The sequence below is a fragment of the Hordeum vulgare genome, chromosome 6H (genome assembly GCF_904849725.1).
Source record: "Hordeum vulgare subsp. vulgare chromosome 6H, MorexV3_pseudomolecules_assembly, whole genome shotgun sequence".
NCBI classification, from domain to species: Eukaryota; Viridiplantae; Streptophyta; class Magnoliopsida; order Poales; family Poaceae; genus Hordeum; species Hordeum vulgare.
Genome location: NC_058523.1, coordinates 43015498 through 43039501, shown reverse-complemented (window position 1 = coordinate 43039501; position 24004 = coordinate 43015498). Strand labels below are relative to the sequence as shown.

The 24004-nt window shown below is 46.0% G+C and overlaps 2 protein-coding genes across 2 annotated transcripts; both read right to left on the bottom strand.

The window, feature by feature from the left end:
* Positions 1-10805: 10805 nt before the first annotated feature.
* LOC123406401 (non-specific lipid-transfer protein C6-like) lies at positions 10806-11703 on the bottom strand. The gene is made up of 2 exons (XM_045099905.1): positions 11184-11703; positions 10806-11071 (listed from the first exon to the last, which is right to left on the bottom strand). Exon 1 carries the CDS (start codon positions 11656-11658, stop codon positions 11206-11208), a length of 453 nt encoding a protein of 150 aa, XP_044955840.1. The 5' UTR covers positions 11659-11703; the 3' UTR covers positions 10806-11071; positions 11184-11205.
* An 8806-nt stretch (positions 11704-20509) lies between these two features.
* Positions 20510-21796, bottom strand: LOC123404495. Its single transcript, XM_045098427.1, has 2 exons — positions 21509-21796; positions 20510-21420 (listed from the first exon to the last, which is right to left on the bottom strand). Exons 1-2 carry the CDS (start codon positions 21624-21626, stop codon positions 20729-20731), a joined length of 810 nt encoding a protein of 269 aa, XP_044954362.1. The 5' UTR covers positions 21627-21796; the 3' UTR covers positions 20510-20728.
* Positions 21797-24004: the final 2208 nt, after the last annotated feature.

The following is a 24004-nucleotide window of genomic DNA, read 5'->3' as shown; positions in this document are numbered from 1 at the left end:
TCGACTCCATCTTGCCTTGCTTGTTCTGCTTCTGCTTCGGAGAAGAGTTCGACTCGCGGGGCATTGTGAAGCAGGTCACTCGGAAGGACCGCTTCTGCTCCATAGACGAGGAAGAACGGTGATCGCCCCGTTGATCTGTTCGGAGTGGTGCGGAGACCCCAAAGTACTGAAGGTAACTCGGTTACCCACGCACCAGCAGCATGTCCTATCTCTCGCAAGAGTCGAGGCTTCAAACCTTGAAGGATAAGTCCATTTGCACGCTCAGCTTGTCCGTTGGATTGCGGATGTGCTACGGAAGCAAAATCCACTCGGATACCTTGACTCGCGCAGAAAACTTTGAATCTGTCTGAGTCGAAGTTTGTCCCATTGTCCGTGATTATGCTGTGAGGCACTCCGAATCTGGAGATGATGTCTCTGACAAACTTCACGGCTGTGGAGGCGTCGAGTTTCTTGATGGGCTTGGCTTCTATCCACTTTGTAAACTTGTCGACTGCCACCAACAAGTGTGTGTAGTCTCCTTGTCCTGTCTTGAATGGTCCGACTGTGTCTAATCCCCAAACTGCAAACGGCCACACAAGCGGGATTGTCTTAAGTGCAGATGTTGGCTTGTGGGACTTGTTGGAGTAGAACTGACAGCCTTCGCATCGATCGACCATAGCTTTGGCCATTTCGTTAGCCTGCAACCAGAAGAATCCAGCCCTGAATGCCTTGGCGACGATTTCTCTTGAAGAAGCATGATGGCCGCAGGTTCCCGAGTGGATATCCTCTAGGATCAACTGCCCTTCCTCTGGGGAAATGCAACGTTGGAGAACGCCTCAAACACTCTCCTTATACAATTGACCGTCAATGACGGTAAACGCCTTCGACCTGCGGACTATTTGTCGGGCTTGGACTTCGTCTTCTGGAAGCTCTTGCCTTAGGATATATGCCATAATCGGCGCAGTCCACTCGGGGATAATTACCAGAATCTCTGTGACCAGATCAACCATACCAGGCACATAGACTTCAGTCGGGTCTGTTGCGCTCTTGGGTTGCACTGGCTCTTCCGTGAAGGGATCTTCTTTGACTGAAGGAAGATGGAGGTGCTCGAGGCAGACATCACTCGGGACGGGTCTCCGAGTGGATCCGAGCTTAGCCAATTCGTCCGCCGCTTGGTTCTTCAGCCTTGGAACATGATGAAGTTCTAGACCTTCAAACTTCTTCTCCAGCTTCCTGACTGCATTGCAGTAGGTTGTCATAGTGGGGTTCCTTACGTCCCAGTCTTTCATAACTTGGTTGACCACCAAGTCTGAATCGCCGTAGACCATCAGGCGACGGACGCCGAGTGAGATGGCCATGCGCAATCCGTAGAGAAGAGCTTCATACTCTGCCTCATTATTAGAGGAATCAAAGTGTATCTGAAGCACATACTTGAGCTTGTCACCCTTTGGTGAAACGATCACAACACCAGCGCCGGATCCATTCAACATCTTAGACCCATCGAAGAACATTGTCCAATGAGCCGAGTAGATGTGGGTCGGTTGCTGTTGTTCTACCCATTCTGCTATAAAGTCAGCCAGGGCTTGAGACTTAATAGCTTTCTTGGCCTCGAACTTGATGTCACAGTACAACATCTCCATCGCCCACTTCGCCACTCGGCCTGACGCGTCTCGATTGTGGAGAATTTCCGACAAAGGAGAATCATAAACGACAGATACCGAGTGGTCTTGGAAATAATGGGCAACCTTCTTCGCAGTCAATTAGATCCCATAGATAAGCTTTTGATAATGGGGATACCTCTTCTTGGAAGGGGTCAGGACCTCGGAGACATAGTACACTGGCCGCTGAACTTTGTATGATTTGCCTTCTTCTTCTCGCTCGACTGTAAGAACAGTACTGACGACTTGATTTGTAGCCGCGATATACAGAAGAAGGGGCTCTTTACTGAGCGGAGCAGTAAGAACCGGCTGGGTGGAAAGTAGGACTTTGAGGTCCTCGAACGCGACTTGGGCTTCGTCTGTCCACTCGAAGGTATCTGATTTCTTCATGAGTCGGTACAGAGGAAGTGCTTTTTCGCCGAGTCGACTGATGAACCTGCTCAAAGCTGCTAAGCAACCTGTGAGTCGTTGAACATCGTGTATTATGACCGGCCTCTCCATTCGGACGATGGTCCCGATCTTTTCGGGGTTAACATCGATCCCTCGTTCGGAAACGAAGAAACCGAGTAACTTTCCGCTGGGAACACCGAATGAACACTTGGCAGGATTTAGCTTGATATCGTACCTACGAAGGTTGGCGAATGTTTCTGCCAAGTCAGTCAGCAGGTCGGAACCTTTGCGGGACTTGACTACGATATCATCCATGTATGCCTCCACATTGCGACCGATCTGGTCGAGGAGGCATTTTTGGATCATGCGCATAAAGGTAGCTCCTGCATTCTTCAAACCGAAAGGCATGGTGATGTAGCAGAAGCACCCAAACGGGGTGATGAAAGCTGTTTTCAACTCATCGGGACCATACAGACGGATCTGATGATAACCCGAGTAGGCATCAAGAAATGATAAACGCTCGCACCCCGCAGTCGAATCGACAATTTGATCTATGCGGGGGAGCGGAAAATGGTCTTTCGGGCAGACCTTATTGAGGTGCTTGAAGTCAATGCACATTCGGAGTGACTTGTCCTTCTTGGGCACCATGACTACATTGGCGAGCCACTCGGAGTGGTGAACCTCGCGAATGAATCTGGCAGCTAGCAGCTTAGCCACCTCTTCTCCGATTGCCTTCCTTTTGTGCGCGGCGGACCGGCGCAGGCGCTCTCGAACGGGCCGAGCAGCGGGATCCACATGCAGTCGGTGCTCAGCCAACTCCCTAGGTACACCCGGCATGTCAGATGGCTTCCATGCGAAGATGTCCCAGTTCTCACGGAGGAATTGGGTGAGCTCGGCTTCCTATTTGGGATCCAGGGTGGTGGAGATGTTCGTCGGGGCGGCAGACTCGTTCGTCGGGTGGATGCTAACCTTCTTAGTCTCCCCTGCCGACTGGAATGCGGACTCAGAAGCTGGCTTCTTCGAGCGCATTAAGTCAGCGGGGTCGACTGTCTTCTTGTACTCTTCGAGCTCGAGTACAACCATCTGATGGTCGGCGATCCTCGACCCCTCTTGCAGACACTCCTCGGCTCGCTGGCGGTTGCCGGTGATGGTGATAACGCCTTTTGGACCGGGCATTTTCAACTTCAAGTACACATAGCACGGTCGTGCCATGAAACTCACATATGTCGGGCGGCCCAGAATTGCATGGTAAGCGCTCTGGAAGTCCACCACCTCGAATATGAGCTTCTCCTTGCGAAAGTTCTTGTTGGAGCCGAAGATGACCTCCAATGCGATCTGACCGAGTGATTTGGCCTTCCGCCCTGGGACGACTCCGTGGAACTGCATATTGCTCTCGCTGAGTCTGGACATCGGAATGCCCATCCCCTTGAGAGTGTCAGCGTACATAATATTCAACCCGCTGCCGCCGTCCATTAGGACTTTGCGCAGTCGGACCCCTTCCACCACCGGGTCGACGACCAGAGCCTGCCTTCCTGGGGTGGGGACATGTGTTGGATGATCTGACTGATCGAAGGTAATCGCAGTCTGAGACCATTTGAGAAACTTAGGGGCAGTCGGAACGGCCATGTTGACTTCTCTGTTTACTAGCTTCAATCGACTCTTGTTTTCGACGTCAGCGAAGATCATGAGGGTTGCATGGACTTGGGGGAACGGATCCTCCTTTTCCTCCTCATCCTGTTCAGGATTCTGCTCGCTCGGCTGCCCTTCGCTGAAACCCTGGATCAGGAGGCGGCACTGCCGAGTGGTGTGCTTTGCGTATATGGGGTTACCTTCCTCATCCATCTTCGTATGGATTGGACAAGGCTGGTCCAGTATGGGATTGTTGAAAGGCTTTTTCTTGGGGGTGAACTGCGCTTTCCCTTTGCCCTTGAATTTGGCGCTGGTTACAGCTGCAGCTTCCGCTTGCGGTGTGGGCGGAACCTTCGGTTTCTGCTTCCGAGTGTTACCCCCATCGGCGTCGCCGACTGTCTTGTGTTTACCGCTCTGGATGCGGTCCTCTTCTTCGCCATTTGCATAGCGAGTTGCTATCTCCATCATCTTTCTCATGGAGATGTCGCCGGTTCGACCAAACTTCAAGTACAGCTCCCTGTACCGCACGCCTGGCTTGAAAGCGCAGACTGCTTGATGCTCGGTGACGTTCTCCACCGTGTGGTAAAGAGTCGTCCATCGCTGGATGAAGTCGCGCAAGGGTTCATTCGGCTTCTGGACACAGTGCTGAAGCTCCACAAGACCTGCAGGGCGCTTGCACGTTCCTTCGAAGGTTCTGATGAACACTCGGGCTAGATCTGCCCAACTGTAAATGCTTGAGGGGGCCAACTGGTTCAGCCAAGCTCGGGCCGAGCCGTCCAGCATCAGAGGGAGGTGCTTCATAGCAACATGGTCGTCTCCTCCTCCGATCTGGACCGCCACTCGATAGTCGTCTAGCCATGTTTCGGGCTTGGACTCTCCTGAGAATTTACCGATTCCCGCAGCCAATCGGAAGTTGGGCGGGATATCAGCCGAGCGGATGGCTCGACTAAAACACTCAGGGCCAGATACGATGGCCCTGCTTCCACTCGGACGGTCCATATCGCGACCATCGCGGTGGGCTCGACCTCTGTCAACTCTTCGCTGGGCGATTCGGCCCCTTGCGTCGGGTCTTGGGTCGTAGGTGTCGCCGACTGAACGCCGATCATCATGATGCCGGGACCCGTAGGGCCCACCCCACGGAGGGGTGCGTGAGCGACGGCGATACTGATGAGATCCAGGGCTGTGAACCGATCTATGCGTGTTTGCATGGACGGAACTATTGTGGATCCGATTGTGTGACTGGGAGATCGCAGAATTCTGCTGCTGCGCCGTGCGCAACAGGGCTCGGATTTGTTCGATTCCCCTTCCTGCCTCTGAATCAGTCGGCTGGAGGGAATCGGCAATCTGGGCAGCCGCGGCCAGGTTGAGGAGAGGTGTGCGGAACACCTCCACGTTGCTCCGCCGAGTGTGTCGGCTGGCAGAATGATGAGGCGGACGACGCGCACCGGATGCTTTGCCAACTTCACCTCGGTCGGCTTGACGAGGATCTTCATGAGAGTTGGCCATATGTACTTCTCCTGCAGGCCCACGACCCACGTACTCGGTAGGAAGCTCAGTCGGAACCGAGTCCGAGCACTGGGAGCGTGGGGCGACAACAACAGACTCCAGGACTGCCACCTGAGAGGAGGCGAACTGGCGCGCTCGGGCATGCTGCACCCAACGTTGTAGACGTGGACTGCGAGATCGCCTGCTGCGGCGCGTGACGTAGGTGCAAGCCGGCAACGGAGCCGATTGTTGGAGAAGAAGAACGCCGCGAGTGCCGGCACGAAAGTGCGTGGCCCCGTGACGGGGAAGCGCCTTGACGTCAAGGGGTGCCTCCCGAAGCCATGCCGAATCGTCGACGACGAAGGAGAGAGCACCGAAGAGGATCTGGTGACCCATGCTCGAAACTCCACCGGACGACATGACGAAAGGAAGTAGTCGCAAACTCGCCGGAAGTCGCTTAGACGCCTGCCCCACGGTGGGCGCCAACTGTCGTGGGTATAAGCCTGACAGTAGATGTATAGGGTACGAATGAGATGGGCAGAGTCCTAGCTACGGAGAGGTTGTATGAGTTCAGGCCCCTCTACGGTGAAGGTAATAGCCCTACGTCTCAGTGCTCTTGGAGCTGGTTACCGAGTGTAATATGGAGTACAATGTTTTTCTAACCCTTTTACCAGTGGGGGAGGGCGGCTTATATAGAGTGCGCTGCCCTCCACAACGGTTCTGATTCAAGGGTGGAGTAGTGGCGATTGAATGCATGCGTTACAGGTAACGTATGCTATAAATGCTAGTTAATGCACCCGGAAACGCACGGCAGTTTCCCTCCAGAGAGGTTACGACGCACCGAGTGTATCCAGTCGGTAGGTCCGGTGTCCTCCGAGTCTTAGTCTCTGACTGGATGATCCTGAGCCCGTTACCGACTGGATGATGGGGGCACCTCAATACAGTCGGGTATACATAAGGTCCTGTCCCTTGCGTGGGGTAGTCCTTGGGTAGGACCTGTAGGACAGGCCTATGACCCTACCCTAGGACTATGACCCCATCAGTCTGGTCTCGCTCGGGTTCAAGAGATGTCCCCTCGAGCACACAGTCTATACAAAGAACTCCAAAGGCTCAAACCTGCTAGTTGGAGTTTATGTCGACGATGTGATTATCACCGGAGATAACGTACAAGAAATTGAACGTTTCAAGGCGCAAATGAAGAACAAGTTTAGCATGAGTGATCTGGGATTACTCAGCTATTACTTGGGCATCGAAGTGAAGCAAAGCTCCGGAGAGATTTCCCTATGTCAATCGGCTTATGCGGTCAAGTTATTGGAAAAGTGTGGCATGTCCGATTGCTACGAGACACAAGTTCCAATGGACCAACGTCACAAGTTGAGCAAGCGTAGCTCAAATCCGCCGGTGGACACCACAATGTATCGAAGCGTTGTGGGCAGCCTAAGATATTTGGTGCATACCCGACCTGACTTGGCTTATTCAGTCGGGATCGTGAGTCGTTTCATGGAGAATCCGACAACCGAGCACATGAGCGCGGTCAATCAAATCTTGCGCTATGTGAAAGGCACCATTAATATTGGTTGCACGTACAGAAAGGGAAAGGAAGGATTGATCCTTCGTGGATATTCAGATAGTGACATGGCAGGTGATGTTGATGACCGAAAGAGCACAACGGGCATGGTTTTCTACCTTGGCCCGAATCCGATTAGCTGGAATTCTCAGAAGCAAAAGGTGGTGGCACTGTCTTCATGCGAGGCGGAATACATAGCGGCAAGCACGGCGGCTTGTCAAGCAGTGTGGCTGAGAAGACTCCTAGCTATTCTTGCAAAGCGGGAGGTGTAGAAGGTGTCACTGAAGATCGATAACCAAGCTGCAATCTCGTTGTGCAAAAATCCGGTTCATCACGAAAGGAGCAAGCACATAGATACCCGGTTCCACCATATCCGGGAGTGCATTGAAGAAGGGTTTATCGAGGTTCAACATGTGAACAAGAAAGACCAACTTGCCGATATTTTCACCAAGTCTCTCGGTCGACAGAAGTTCATCGAGATGAGGAGGAAAGTCGGAGTGCAAGAAGTGAAGTCAAGCAACAAGATTAAGGAGGTGAATGTAGAAGTTAATCATGTTGTTTCTTTAGGATTAGGAAAGAAAGCCAAACCGAGTCCTAGTAGTATTAGGATTCCTAGTCCTAGTCTATTTTCATAGTCCCTTGTGGACGTGTATAAAAGACACCCTAGGGGTGTTGATTGTAACACCAGAAAAACGAAAAGCAATACAAAGCAAAGGCTCGACACGGGCCTTTAGCCATCAAATCCATCGATCAGCAAGTTCTGTCAAGTAGCCGGCCGAAGCAAGAATCGCGTAGGCACGCCCGTACAGCTGCATACGCACGTTCAAAAGCCAACAAATCTTATAAAAACTTCTAAATTTTAAAAAGATCATTTTTTAAAATATTCATGAATATTTACTAATATTAATTAATACTACTATTCTAAATTTTACCAAAACATTACCTAAATTTAAATAAAACTTCACACATTTTCTAAAAATATATTTTCAAAACATTACATATTAATAAATCATGATTTTCTAAACTTTTCATATATTTTTTATTAAGGTGATGTGGTATAAAACATGGATATTCCTTTTAAATTAAAAAGGAATCCTGTAGCGTAAATAACTAGGGATAAAATGGAGTGGAATTTTTTTGTTTCTCCGGAGAAAAATGCAAACGGAGAGGAAATATGAAAACGAAAACGATAATTTACTATACGTAAGTGTAAATGGAATGTTTTATGCGGAAACAAAAACAAAATGAGCCAATGTTTTCGGGTGGAACAAACACGAAAATGGAGTGAAATGCACCGCTAGTTTACAAACTCAAATTGATTGCACACTTTAGGCCATCAACTCATAAGGTGATCAAATTTAGTCCACAAACTCGTTTATTTGATCAAATAAGGCCAAAATCAATTAGAGATGCGAAAAACCGGCCACATGGCTGCCACATCAGCGGCTCTTAGACCGTTCGATTAACTATGTTTTGCAGGGACCTATTTGAAAACTTGTCGGGTTTTCTAAGTTATCTTGGCTAAATGGCGTGTAGAGTAAAAAATAAATTAAAACCTACATTGCAAGCGACTCGAAGTTTACAGCCTCTCAAAGTTAGTAAGCAGTTGCAAACCATTTGGACACAATCAGACTTGTTTAATTAGTGCTAGCCGGCTGTATATATAATTATATATTCATGTAGAACCAGGAGATTTTATGCAATCACCTTTTTGTTTCTCTTTTCGTGGGTGGATCCCATGCAATCACCTGATTGATTTCCTTCTAGTGTTGGCCGATAGATTTCCTTATATCTACAATCCTAACAAAAGTACTCCTTTACTGCCTTTGACATTAATTGTTTGGAAAGAACAATTTTGTTGAAAAAATATGACACTATTGTGCATGGAAAGGTTACTGTCAACATAATTATAGTAACATATATAGTCGGACCCAACTTTTGACACAAGTCAGGTTGTGTTCCAATGGTCAACAGCTAGTTGCCAACTCCTAGAGGTTGTAGGTCCAAATCACCTGGAAGGTGTTTTTCTTTTATTTTCTTTATACGCCATTAGTTAAGATATGTTGCTAGAAAAACCGGCTAGTTTGCAAATATGACCATGCAAAAAAGAGTTAGTTACAGAACGGTCTAAGAAACGATAATGTGGCAACCATGTGGCCAATTTTTCTCTTCTCTACTCGGTTTTAGCCTTATTTGACAAAATAAATGAGTTTATGGACTAAATCTGATCACTTTCTGAGTTAATGGTCTAAAGTGTGTAACGAGTTTGAGTTCATGGACAAGTGGCGCATTTCACTCCGGAAATGGAACTTTCCTTTTTTATGGATACGGAATTTCCGTTTCTAGTATTAACCCTATGGATGCTTTGTAGCCCAACCGTCAAACAACACACAATGACATAATAAGAATAATTGTTACGATAGATCATTTGAGACCCAACTTCTTCTACAACACATGTAGTGAACTTGACCCAGCTCTAAAAAAAGAACTCATGACCCTATACGGAATTTTTTAGAACTATTACAATACTATGCGCTAAGTTGCTAACATAGTCATATGTAGCAACATTAACAAATAACAATTCATTTTTTTTGTTTTTGTGTGCATTTCTCCATGATTAAAGGGGGTTTTAAGTTTCGGCCAACATCCACTTTTGTTTATAGGTCTGCTCTGTATTCGTTTGCGATAGTATTTGTTTCCGTATCTATTAACAATTCATTAAATTTGTTTGTTTTTATGTGCATTTATCCATGATTAAAGCGGTTTTTAAGTTCCGGTCAACGTCCACTTATGTTTACATGTCCAAACACATCGTTTGTGATAATATTTGTTTCGGTAGTCATTTTTGGGGTTTCTATATTCATTTCTACTTCTGCAAAAAGTATGAAAACAAATATGGTAACTCTCAGTTCCTTTGTTTTCTCTCCGTTTTCATCCCTATAAATAACCAATCGACATAGTAGAAAAAACAACAGAAATCCACGCCTGTGTCTAGACTCTAGAGCATGAAATTGCCGGCCCATGATTGCTAAGTTCGGGCCATTTTGCTACATCCCATTGAGCATATGACGCGTGAAATACTCGAGGTGATACATGGAAACTATTGTGGAAAAGTCCAGTCCCAGGTAAAATAAGAATGTTCTTATGGCGATTGGCGAAACAATCTCTCCCCACGGAAGATGTTAGAGCTCACAGGAATATGTCAACTACGAGCACATGTGGTTTGTGTGGTATGGAGGATTCTTGGCGACACTCCTTGCTCGGGTGTTCGATGGCTAGGTATGTATGGGCTTTGGTTGACGGAGAGCTAGCTGAACATCTATGCGAGACAACTGAACCAAGTGCTAGACAGTGGATTTTCTCGATGATAGACACATTATCGCATGCTTCTTTTGTGAGATTGGCTGTTACACTATGGGCCATCTGATGGGCATGGAAAAAGGCAATTCATGATGAGGTTTTCGAGAGCCCATCAGCGACATATGTGTTCATATGTAGGTTCTTTGATGAACCGAATATGGACCAGGCGAGGAGCTCTATAACCACTGTAACCCCGGGCAGAGCAGTGGCGAAGGCACCTCCAACAGGCTTTATGAAAATACATGTGGACGCGATCATGGCAAGAAATTAGGTGAGGGGCCCAACGGTGGTTGTATGCCGAGATGGGCGAACAAACTACATGGGCAGCTCCTCACTGGTAGTTCATGACATAGAGGACGTAGAAACTTTGGAAGCACCATGGCCTGTCGAGAGGCATTATCTCTAGCAGAGGATCTTATGATGCAAAATTTTGTTGTAGCCTGAGACTCTAAACAGACCGTCAAGGATATAGCGAAAGCGAGTCATGGAGCATATGGAAACATTATTATAGAAAGATTAATAGGAAGTCTCAAATGTTTAATTGTATTTTTTCCTTTGAAGACCGAGCTGCTAATAGCGACGTCGATAGGTTAGCCAAGTTTTCGCATTCAGTCGATTAGGGACGACACATTTGATTGGTCCAACCCCATGACCCCTCTTTTATTTCACATCATGTGAATTTTGAGCAATAAAACTTGGTTATACCCCTAAAAAAATGAGCATACGAGGCGCGAAATACTCGAGGTGATACATTTTCTTATTTATTTATTTATCATTATGCGTGGAGACAGTACATACATCTGTAGCCAAAGTGTGGCATGTTGGTGGCTAGTGCTATTTATATCCGTTCCATGTGTTGTTAATCCGAAACTCCAACTAGTAACATGGAGTATCTATAATTAAGTTGCATTCGTATATGCATATCCTTCTTCAACTTCCAAGAGGGGCGGTAGCTGATCCGTGAGTCTCGACGGTTATTTCACTCACGTATCTCCTCCTGCACCTGCACGATATTATGAAGAATTAGAAAAACAGTGAATTAACTAGAACCCTAGGAATACGTAAGAGTTGCACGTAATCGAAGCTCAAACTGATCATAGGGCCAGTTTGGTCACCTGGATAGATCATAGATGGTTATCAGGCCGAGGGCGCTGGGCACAAGTACATCGGAGGCACGGCGCCGGCGTTGCCACAGCTGGTCATGAGGCCCTCCGGCGGGGTGAGGCCGCAGACGCTGCCGAGGAGGCCGAGCGCGCGGTCGACGGGGATGTCGACCCCGATGGCCCGCTCCAGGGTGTGGTTGAAGATGTGGCACAGGCACGCCGGCTGGTCGTTGACGATGCTGCCCAGGCCCTCGCAGCACCCCGCCGGCGCCTCCGACGTGCCCGCGTCCCTGAAGAAGGCCAGGCACGGGCTCAGAGCCAGCAGCGACCCCATGCACGTCGCCGACACGTCCACCTCCGCCGACCGCGGGATGACAGTGGGCTCCGACGCGATGATGTCCTTCGCCGCGACGGCCGCCGTGGCGACGGCGAGGAGGGCCAGGAGGAGGAGGAGGGCGGCGGCGCAGGCCTTGTTGGACGACGCCATTGTAGCTTGGCTTGGACCGGCAGGAGGGATTAAGCACGCAGTTTGTAGGATTAGTGAGTCTTGGGTGGGGCTTAGAGATGCTCGCTGATCCATCTATTTATGGTCGAGGCAGGTCCCTGTGCAACCATCTGTGAGTTGCTGTTGTTCCATGGTTAGTTCGATGCACGGGTCTTGCGCGCAACGCAAAGATGGTGTGAATTGACTGAGACTAAAGCATTCTTAACTCTAGCCATCTTACCTACAACGAACATACTCAAAGCTAGAACGGCTAATAATAGTGGATGTAAATGGACAGGAACATGTTTGTAAGCAGATGAATGTAATTTTTATCTGTGGATCGGATGGTATTTCGACTTAAAAAAAACCCGGAGGCAAAAGCCTTGCCTCATCTCATTAATTAAGAAGAGAATTGCACGGTTGATTAACGAAAAACCGGGCGAAAACCGTTACAACACGTTCACACAGGACATGCAGGGCGATCTAGCAACCCATATAAGAACGCACACATGTCGTTGAGGAGAGAACACCGTCGAGGATGCAACCCGGTGTCACCGCCATCACACCTACACAACGGCGACTCTGACTCCACCATCGATGACCATCAATATAGCCTTCACCGCAAGCAAATGCCGAGGCCCACACCGGCCACTGCCAAACAGTCAACTGCACACGCTAACTATTAGACAGTTCCGACTCTGTCGACGAGCATTGTAGGAGAAAAGCACTGAGCCTGAGCCGAGCCAGCGCCACAACCGACCATCCGTCTCGCGTCATCGTCGCTGCAAGGCCCTGCCTCAGCAGCTCCAACTCCAGGAAGTTAAAGTGAGGCGCGGCAACCCCTCGAACATGCCGGATGAGACAGACTACCAAAGCTCAACAACAGACCAACTTCGTCTGAAGCCGTCATCGTAGGCACACAAGAGTCGCGCCAACCACATCGCCAGTCGGGCACCTACCGACCCCGATGTCGTGTGGGACCAGCTCCGGGAACGTACAGAAGAGGCCAGTGACCCTCAAGGCAACACCCACAAGGGGGTAGAGCGAAATGTGGAAGAACGATGCCGTCAGCCGACTCACTTCAGAGTCTTAGGCTTTTGCCCGATGTCCATGGTCCGAAGGTGCTCGGCGAGGAAGGGCCCCACAATGACCCCCCCAAGGAGGAAAAACGACGTCCGCGGACGCCGTGCCATCTAGGCTTTCGCCCGGAGCCACCTCGCCGAGCACCCCCACGCAACCGGCGACGCAACACCACCGGTTTGCAAGCCCGCTGTCCCACACACCTCCTACGCTACGACGACGCCACCCTCACACATGAGCCACCAACATCACCGTCTGCAAACACCGGCGAGCCGGAGCCAGCCAAACCGGCCGTATCTGACGCCCACCACTGCACTGCCACGGAGACCACACGTCACTACCACGATCCCGGGGCGTGGCCAGGACCAGCACTACATCGCCGGTGGCCCCATCACCAACCACACCCGCCACCTTTGTGCCCACCGCGTGCCGCAGCCCGCGTCGTCCGGCGGCCGGATCTGGTTGTCGCAGCCCCGACGCGCCCCACCGTCGTTGATGCCCGCCACGCCGCTCACATTAGTACGCCGCCACTACTAGGAAAAACCTTATAGGCAGGACCTCAGTAGTAGTGCTGGAAAAAAGGAAGCGCTGCTGCTAATTAGTAGTAGCGCTGATCCGGCGAAGCGCTACTCCTAACACCTTAGAAGTAGCGTTGGATATATAACCAGCGCTACTGCTAAAGGAGGCCCAACGAGGGAAACCGATGGTAGCGTTAGTAGCAGCACGCGCTTGTGTAAAGCACTACTGATAAGCTGAATAGCAGTAGCGCTTGCCTTAAATGAGCGGTACTGCTAAGTATATCTACTCCATCTTATCCAACCGGCCGCCCCTCCTACTCCCCTCTCCACTCCAATTCACTCTCCCCCCGCACCCCCCGTCGTCCTCCGCCCCGCCGTTCCCGTCGCCCGTCGTCTACCGCCGCCGGTGTTCCCGTCGCCCGTCGTCCGCCGCCGCCGTCCCGCTCCGGTAAGCCCCCTCCCCATCCTGCTCCGGTAAGCCCCCACCCCCCTCCAGGCGCCATCGCCCTCCCCTCCCGCTCTAAGCACCCCAAGGCTGCTGCCATTTTGATTTTAGGGCCATCGGTTTGGTGAGATGGACAATTTTAATTCCATGGTTGGAGCTAATGAATTTTCTATGTTACACTAATGTTCAAATGGTGTTTACGATTCAAGTGGTGTTTTTGGTTACACTAATGATTTTTTGATGTTTAGGACAGTGGTGTTTAGGGCAGTTTTGATGGTTACACTAATGGATTTTTTATGTTACACTAGTAAAATAAAATGAGCACGAACCACGTGAACCTGGACTGGAATGATGGGCTAATGACAAGAGCTATAGTTCCAGCGGTGTTTATGGTTCAAGTTGTCATCTTGAGATACATGTTAATAAAAAAAATCAAGATATGTTTGTTGAAGATCTTTTGATGGGCTAACTTTGGAGAAGAAAAATGGCACATACATATTTCACCAACCTACAACACTTGCATGACATGTTGGACACTGTTCATCCAAGGGATAGAAAGAGTCACACATAGATGATGAATGAGCTAACTAACCAACTAATTAACTAATTAGTTAATTAATCAATTAATGAAGACTACAAATATCATCCTTTTGTTGGTGTTAATGCATAAAACAGTAGTGAGTTTCTCACTTTTGCTTGCTAAGTTGTGCTAAGTTTTGCCGGAATGTCCGAGTGGCCTATGTTTTGCCGGAATGTTGATTCATTTCCGTTCCGGCAAATTTCAGGCGCTCCATATGTCCAGTTTTTAGCAAAGGTCATGCCGAAAATTTCCGTGAATTTTGACATGACTAGTGCTAGAAACTAGAACATATGGATTGCTTGGGAATTGCCAGAAAGGGTAATGAATCAACACTCTGACCAAATATAGGTCCCTTTTTTATTATTCATGCTTATGTTTATATATAGATGTTCAATTCTTTCGATATAGTGTCACAGTTGTTGTTTACACATTTACAAACATGTTCCATGGATTATAAGTTAAATTACCACATTAAAACAGGAAATGTCTGATGATGAATATTGGGAGTGCGAATATTGCAACGACTGTCGGGGTATGTGCGACACGCCTCACCTGCGAGACGATAGGTTCTTCAGCATGAAGCTTGATGAGAATGGAGATATGTTCCTCCCTTGCCATGGAAGAAGATATGTGTTGGAGAGGCTCGGTTTCGAAGACCACGAGAGAATGGAGACGAGGAGCGCTAACCTGAGAACTATACATGGTCACACATTTGTTATCAAAGTATTTAATTCAGTTTTCACACAGAAATAGGGTGCCCAAATTGGGAAGATCTTTGCAAGGCATATGGATTTCAGGAGGGTACGGAAATAACCTTCGATCTTCGTCATGAAGATAATATGCCAGGCAACATCGACATTTGGGTGGTTGCCGATATGCTTCCTGTTTTCCTTCCATGTGAGTTCCTCAACCATATTTGTCAAGTAATTTGCATTCTATATTTAAAAATAGTTGGTGTTCATCCATATACTAAATTTGTTAAATTATAATTTACAGCTTATTTCGTTTCTTCGAGTGAATTACGGAAATTAATTCACACGACACACTACACGTATGAATCACATCTAACTTGGAAGGAGAAGGATGTTCTTCTCTACTTTCTTGTTGGTGTCCTGGTTTCTAGGGATAACTTCTCGTATAATTTGGGAATTTGTCAAAATTATACATTTTACATGCCACTAGTGCATAGGTTGAGGCCGGATGACATTCGCCGAAATATCTTGGTAAGGTTTCCTAATTAAGTACGCTCTACTATTGCATAAATGGCGTTGATTACATTGCTAATTAGGTTATTATTATGTTCTTCAACAACAACTGCCAAATGATGTAGTGCCTCTGTTGATATACCCAGAAGGTCATATGAAAATTAAAAGCCCGCTGAGGGCTGAGTTCGATGCTTCATACTCGAGTAACCGCAAATCAAAATAAAAAGGCTCCAAACTGAAGCATGAAGAGAAATAAAAAAAGAATCGCAAGCAACAAGTTGGAGACTGTTGGATCTCTGTGCTTCATCATGGAGACATAGGTGTTATTCTGTTTTATGACATTATACCTAGGAGTGAGAACTAGGTCTTATGAGAGACAAGTTATTCTGGTTTATATTAACTTGACATGATCGATTAGGATGCGAGCATATGATGACTATTATGATGTTTTTCTGTTTTTAGAGATTTTAACTTGATATATGATTAAGATGATGATGAGTTGTTAGATGAGTACGTAAGATGATGATGAGTTATATGATATGATACTTTATGTGTATGATGTGATGCAAATTATGCATGTTTATTATGATATGATGAAACCACTGTATAGAGCATGCACAAATACGTAGGGGGACATAAATACAATGCGAATTAAATATTAAAAGCTGGAATATTAGCAGTAGCGCTGGAATGTTAACAGTAGCGCTGGCTTAGCAGTAGCGGTTTATTTATTCTAGCGCTACTGCTAACATAGATACCAATAGCGCTTTCAATCGGGCGCTACTGCTAATAGGTTAGCTGTAGCGCGTTAGCAGTAGCGCTGGCCCAACGCTGCTAGTAAGGGTAAAACCAGCGCTACTGGTAACCTTTCTCCTACTAGTGCGCCCCCACTACCGCATGCAGTAGCCAGGCCTGCATGGCGCCACACCGTCGCGCCCACCGCCGCGCGACGTTCCGACACAGTGGAGCATGCCCACGTAGCCCCTCCCCCTCGAGCAGAAAGACGCTAGGGCACCGCCGCCGCTGGCACCGGTCGGGCTTTGCCCGGCCGCGCCCTCTGGCGGGGGCGAAGCAGTGGGAGGAGGGGATGGGAGGGGTGCTGATACGTCTCCAACGTATCTATAATTTTTGATGATTTCATGCTATTATCTTGTCAAACTTTGGATGTTTTGTATGCCTTTTATATATCTTTTGGGACTAACTTATTAACTCAGTGCCAAGTGCCAGTTCCTGTTTTTTCCATGTTTTTGACCCCTTTCAGAGGAGGATTTTGAACGGAGTCGAAACGGAATGAAACTGCCAAAAAGATTTTTTTCCGGAACAGAAAAAGATCGGGAAGCCGGAGAATCAGGGCACGGGGCCACCAGGGACCCCACAAGCCCTCATGGCGCAGCCAGGGGGAGCGCAGCCCCCTGGCTTGTGGGCTCCCTGAGGCTCCTTTGCCCTAGGTTTTGCGCCTATATATTCCCTAAAATTCCATAAAAAAGCAGAAGATCATCGAAAGTACTTTTCCGCCGCCGCAAGCTTCTGTCTCCGCAAGATCCCATATGGGGCACGTTCTGGTGCCCTGCCGGATGGGGGATTCGGATACGGAGGGCTTCTTCATCAACACCATGACCTCTTCTATGATGCGTGAGTAGTTCACCATAGACCTACGGGTCCATAGCTAGTAACTAGATGGCTTCTTCTCTCTCTTGGATCTTCAATACAAAGTTCTCGATGATCTTCATGGAGATCTATCTGATGTAATCTTCTTTTGCATTGTGTTTGTCGAGATCCGATGAATTGTGGATTTATGATCAGACTATCTCTGAATATTATTTGAGTTTCTTCTGATCTCTCTTATGCATGAGTTCATATCGTTGTAATTCTCTTCGAGTTGTGGGTTTTGTCTAGCCAACTAGATATATGATTCTTGCAATGGGAGAAGTGCTTGGTTTTGGGTTCATACCGTGCGGTGACCTCACCCAGTGATAGAAGGGGTAGCGAGGCACGCATCGTGTTGTTGCCATCAAGGGTAAAAAGATGGGGTTTTCATCATTGGTTTGAGATTATCCCTCTACATCATGTCATCTTTCTTAAGGTGTTACTCTGTTCGTCATGAACTCAATACACTAGATGCATGCTGGATAGCGGTCGATGTGTGGAGTAATAGTAGTAGATGGAGAAAGTATCGGTCTACTTGTCTCGGACGTGATGCCTATATGTATGATCATTGCCTTAGATATTGTCATGACTTTGCGCGGTTCTATCAATTGCTCGACAGTAATTTGTTGACCCACCGTGATATTTGCTATTTTGGGAGAAGCCTCTAGTGAACACTATGGCCCCCGGGTCTACTCCACACCATATTTTCAGCCTTACACTTTTTACTTTGTTGCACTTTCCGCCTTCAGATCTCACTTTGCAAACAATCTTGAAGGGATTGACGAACCCTTTGAAGCGTTGGGTGCAAGCTCGTTTGTGTTTGTGCAGGTACTCTGGACTTGCCGAGACCCTCCTACTGGATCGATACCTTGGTTCTCAAACTGAGGGAAATACTTACTGCTCCTTTGCTGCATCACCCTTTCCTTTTCAAGGGAAAAACCAACGCAAGCAAGTCTCCGTCAACGTGTCAATTTCTTGTGCTGTTGTTTGAGAAGTAGCAAGAAGAATTTCTGGCATCACCGGGGAGGATCAAGTCAAGAACTCATCCAAGTAAGTGTTGCATACTTATCTCTTGCAGTTACTTTGTTTGCCAGTTGCCTCTCGTTTGCCTCTCCCCCACTTCACCATATTAGCCTTTTTTTCGTTTCCCTTTTTCGTTCGCCCTTTTCTCTCGCTTGCTTTGTGTTCGCTTGTGTGCCATGTGCCTTCAATATGCATGCATCTTCGCTTGCTGAAAATCTAGTGATATGGATCCTCACCCACTTGCTAATCTCTTTAAGAGATCCACTTATGTGGAACCAATTGCTAGTGAGTTGAGTGCACTTGACTTTCTCTATGGAGTTTTGCTTGAGATGCGTGAATCTAAAAATTGCGAGGAAGAAATTTACGAAGTGATTCACGAGGGCTCCTTGGATGAAATGCATGATTGCAATGGTTTTACTATAAATTATATTAGTGACAATCATGCTAAAAATATGCAAAACCCTAAGCTTGGGGATGCTAGTTTTGCTATGTCCACTACTTGTTGCAATAATCATGAGTGGGGCGATGATTTTTCTTATGATCTTGAAAATTTGTTTAAGCCTCATGATGAATATGATATTTGCAATATTATTGAAAGTGGGTTTGGAGAAGTCATGACTTTAGGCCCTGTTCGGGACGTGGGTTCACAAAACAGAGGAAAAGAAACATGCATAGGTATGGGATGGAGTGTAAACTGAAACCTACAGGCTTACAAAAAGAGGAATGGAAATTTGATGGGTGTTCTGAACAAAGGATTTTTTTTTGGAATCTGCACACTTCTCTAGGAAACAGAACTAGCCGTTATGTGCCTGGGCATTGTATTCTTGCCGTTGATTTGTCTAGCCGTTGCTTCTTCTTTGTCTTGCTATATAAACACACACAATGCATTACCAACCACTTGCTTGTCATTTCTTCTCCTCTCCTGTAAGAACTTCTCTAGGAACCCATAGTCCACTCTTGTAGCGGCAATCCATTCATTCCTCTAACCCCAAAATTCATTCATTCCTGAAGCTCAATGGATCAAAACTACAGCCGAAGGTCAAGAAACGAAGATGATTTTGTACATTTCATACTCCCTACATTACGAGGTATCTCATCCCAATCATCTGAGAGGAGAGCGATACATACATCCATCCTGAATGGAGCTACTTACGTGTATGAAGCTCTTACCGGCCACGAGGTTCTATGTGAATGGCGGTTTCACATGGAGAGATCAATCTTTCAAGTTTTAGTGCAAAAACTGTATGAAAAACACCTTCTCCAGGATGCAAGGTATATCTCTGTGCAAGAGCAAGTAGCCATATTTTTATATGCAATATCAAAGAATGCAACCAACAGAACATTGCAAGACAGATTCCAGCACGGTGCGGATTCAGTTAGTACTTATTTCCATGCCGTGCTCAACGCGATTACTCGACTCACATGCAACTACATACAACCTTCTATATACTAGCATCCCATATTAAGGCAACAAAAGTTTTCATATTTTCAGGTATTGTTTTCAAGTCCTATCATGCTGAATTGGTACTGTGTAAATCTAGCTTACATTTATATATCTAACTGTAGAATTAAATCAACAAAACTGTATTGGAGCTATTGATGGTACTCACTTTCCCATGACTATTCCTCCTGGGCAACAAGATCCATACAGAAATAGAAAACAAGGTCTTTCACAAAATGTAATGGTTGCATGTGACTTTGACATGAAGTTTGTGCATGTACATGCTGGATGGGAAGGATCTGCATCAGATGCAAGGGTTTTGCAAGATGCACTAGACCATGGATTCAATGTATCACCTGGAAAATTTTATCTTGTAGATGCGGGTTATGCAAATACACCCCAATTCATTGCTCCATACCGAGGAACTAGATATCATTTACAAGAGCAAGGAAGAGTTCAGCAAAGGCCACAGTGCTACAAGGAGTTATTTAACCTTCGACATGCTCAACTACGAAATCATGTCGAAGGAATTATTGGCATACTGAAAGCAAGGTATCCCATACTAAAGGCAGCTACAATGTTTGATATTGACACACAAGTTGATACTGTAGTAGCTTGTTGTGTATTGCACAATTTCATAATGCTACATAATGGAGATATGACACTGCCTGACAGAGCTACAATGGATATTAATGAAAGCAATATGAAGGATGTACCAGATGGTGATGCCAAATACAAAAAAGATGTGATTTTATTTAACAACTTGAGACAAGCTGGAAATGAGATGCGAGATGCCATGGCAATGCAAATGTGGGCAGATTACATTGCTAGAAGATAAGCATATGTATTGTGTAATTTTCTCTTAAGTTATGTAATTATTTGGTTGTACTGTACTCCACTCACTTAATATGATTATTTTATCCAAACACATCAAACAAGCATTGATTTAAGATCCATTTAATATTACATAAAAAGTTGAATGAGTTTGCCACTTCCATAAACATGTGCCCAGTAATGCACATACACAACCTACTATAAATTAACTATGACAAAAGGATCATAACCATGTGTCCAGAGATGCACATGTACAAAATATATCTCAATTTTAAGCTAGACCTTCCCTAGTACGAAATATTAGGTATTCTGAACTTTTCCAATCAACCAACCTAACCTTAATGCGTTACTTGAAAATGATAGAAATACTTCTCTGTTCTCCTTGTTGGCAGCGAAGATGTCTGCTGCTTTTAGCATATCTGCCATCGATAGACCCTCCAACCTTTCAAGTGCTTTGATGCATTTCTTGATGCTGAAAGGGTCCTTTAATTTCCTCTCCTCAATGGCTGCATACCTATCTATTTCTTCCCTTCTGAGTTTCAGGTATCTCTCATGGAAATCATCAATACTGGTCGTCTTTTGCTTTTTCGCCCTCCTCGTGCTATTAGCCTCAGGACCTGAGCTAGATGGTCGAGGATTGCGATGTGCAACTTGTGGATTTTCATGCAAGGTTTGTCCAACGTGTTGTGAAGAAATTGGTATTGCTTCAACTTGTGGAGTATGTAATGTCAAGTCATTTCCTTGGGTCGAGTTTACCTCCACTTGACTGAATGTATTATTGCTAGAAAGCCATTTTGTGTTTTCACTATCCTCTTCAATGTGAAATTGCATGGATGAATCACCAGGAGCATGTATCGTTGGTGTAGGTGTGTGCAAATGCGCCTCTAGCCCTTGCAATTGTGGTGAATGTGATGCTGGAAACTGTGAGGGTTGTGTTGCTTTGTTCGCATAATAATCCATGCCATGACAACTCCTTCCCTGAGCATAGCGTCCTATATGAATTATGTAAAAGAAAAAGAACAGTTATAAGAATCAGCCAAAAATAATCTGGGCCAATTAAGTCAATGATTTAATGCTCACCATCATATAGAGCGAAAAGATCTTCATAGTATGGAAATGACCTTCCTCGCCACGTGAGGGCGTCCTTGTTTTTGCGTGCCTCTAGTGCAGCCCAAACATTATCTGGAGCCACCACCATCTTTCTATCATGATCCCAGCCAAAACCACTTTCAGATATTAAGTCTTTTATAGCTTTGAAATCTCTCTTTAGATCCTGCTCCTTTTGCTTCACTTGAATTACCGTGAAGGATAAATCAAATCTTTGATTGAATTTACCAACAATACTTGTCCAAGCCTCTTTACTCCATGCATTTTGTGTCCGGTATTTGGGAACATCGTGGGCTCTTAGGAGTTCAATGAGATATGCCTTCATTTGATGATTCCACTTGGCTCTACCAGAATTCTTAGAGGTACCTAGCAATATGAAAAGTGCAGCTTTATAGGTCAGCGCTTTTTTAATATTGTGCATATTAGGTCTATTCCCTAATCCTAAAAATACCTCGATTCAGTTTTATTTCTTTACTACAAGCACACAGCCAAGCCTTTCTTATTCTGTAGCATATGTTACCAGGAAGTTCAGTCCACACAAGTACTAAACTTTCTGATTTATTGAGAGCAACACCACGGAAGTACTATACAGGAACTCACCTAGCAGGCTAGCAACACTTCCTGCTAGCATATATCGTACATGAACAAGTAGAAATAGATCTTTCTCTCTGTAACAACTTAAACACACAAGAAATAATCTCTATTCGTTTATATGCATCTAATAGACATTCTGAATCTGTGTGACCTATTCTCATTTTTTACAAGCCTATAAAATCTGAAGTAGAAATATTTTTTAGGAGAAGAAATCAACAAGTACTAGTAAAGTTTTAGGAGAATAAATCAAAAAGATTTGGATGCTTACCTTCTAGGGAGATTTCCTGACTTCCCCCAAATTTTTGGTCGTCATGGCCTTGTGTGGATGGAGGGAGGAGATGAGGAGGTGGAGGAGGGTGGATTCGCCAGCCGAAAGTGCTCCGCTGATTCTCCATGTAGATTTCGCGCCAAAGTAGACTAGGGTTCCTTCTTCTCCATGGGGGATTTGGGGGGAGTGGCGGGAGTGCTGAGAGAGAGGAGGCGGGAGTGCTGAGAGAGAGAGGAGCGGCTGAGACTCTGTTTCCTTTGCCTTTCCATTAGGTCTGGGTAGATTTTTTGTTTCCCGTGAAAATCGCTGGAAAGTTGCCTTTCCTAAGGGAAGTGTAGCGCTCTTTCCTTTGTCCCGAACGCCTCGAAAGGAAAATATCCACAGGTAAGGAAAGTTCTACGATTCCTCCAAAAAATCCTTCATCCCGAACAGGGCCTTAGTTGATGATAATCCCACTATATTTGAAGAGTGTCAACTTTGCATTCATGTGGATCATGAAAAGAATATCCTATGTGATAGTTACATTGTTGAATTCGAATATGATCCCACATGTAATTATTATGAGAGAGGAAAATATGGTGGTAGATACTTTCATATCACTAAATGACCTCTCGTTATGTTGAGATTGCTATTGTCTCTTTCTTCTTCCTTGCATATGGTAACTATTGGTTGTCTTGACAATCTGTTTTCCTATAAAATGCCTATGCATAGGAAGTATGTTAGACTTAGATGTGATTTTCACATGCTTTATGATGCTCTCATTGTGCTTCAATTCTTGTCTTTTGTGTGAGCATCATTGAATTATCAATGCCTAGCTAAGGGCGTTAAACAATAGGGCTTGTTGGGAGGCAACCCAATGAATTTATGTTTTTCTTTCTGTTTTGTTGCGTCCACACCATCATAATTCTGTTGTGATTGTTTTTGTGTGTGTTTCTTTTTGTGTTTGAGCCAAGCAAAACCTTTATGATTAGTCTTGGTAATGGTTGTTTGATCCTGCTGGAAAAAGACAGAAACTTTTCGCTCGTGAGATGATTTTTCATTTTTCTTCAGAAAGAGGTTTTGAGTTGATTCTTTTTGCTGCTGGTTGATATGCCTTTTGCCCAGGCAGTCGTAAGTTTTCTGAATTTTTGAGGTACCAGAAGTATACGAAGTATACAGATTGCTACAGACTGGTTTGTTTTTGACAGATTCTGTTTTTGTTGAGTTGGTTGCTTGTTTTGATGAAACTATGGTTAGTATCGGGGGTAATAGCCATGGAAAAGTGAGAATACAGTAGCCCAACACCAATATAGATAGAATTCAAGTTTGCTACAGTACCAAAAGAGGTGGTAGTTTGTTTTCTTGTGCTAATGTTATCACGAGTTTTTGTTTAAGTTTTGTGTTGTGAAGTTTTCAAGTTTTGGGTGATGTTCTCATGGACAAAGAGATAAGGAGTGGAAAGAGCTCAAGCTTGGGGATGCCCAAGGAATCCCAAGCCAAATTCAAGGACACCAAAAAGCCTAAGCTTGGGGATGCCCCGGGAAGACATCCCCTCTTTCGTCTTCAATCCATCGGTAACATTACTTGGAGCTATATTTTTATTCACCACATGATATGTGTTTTGCTTG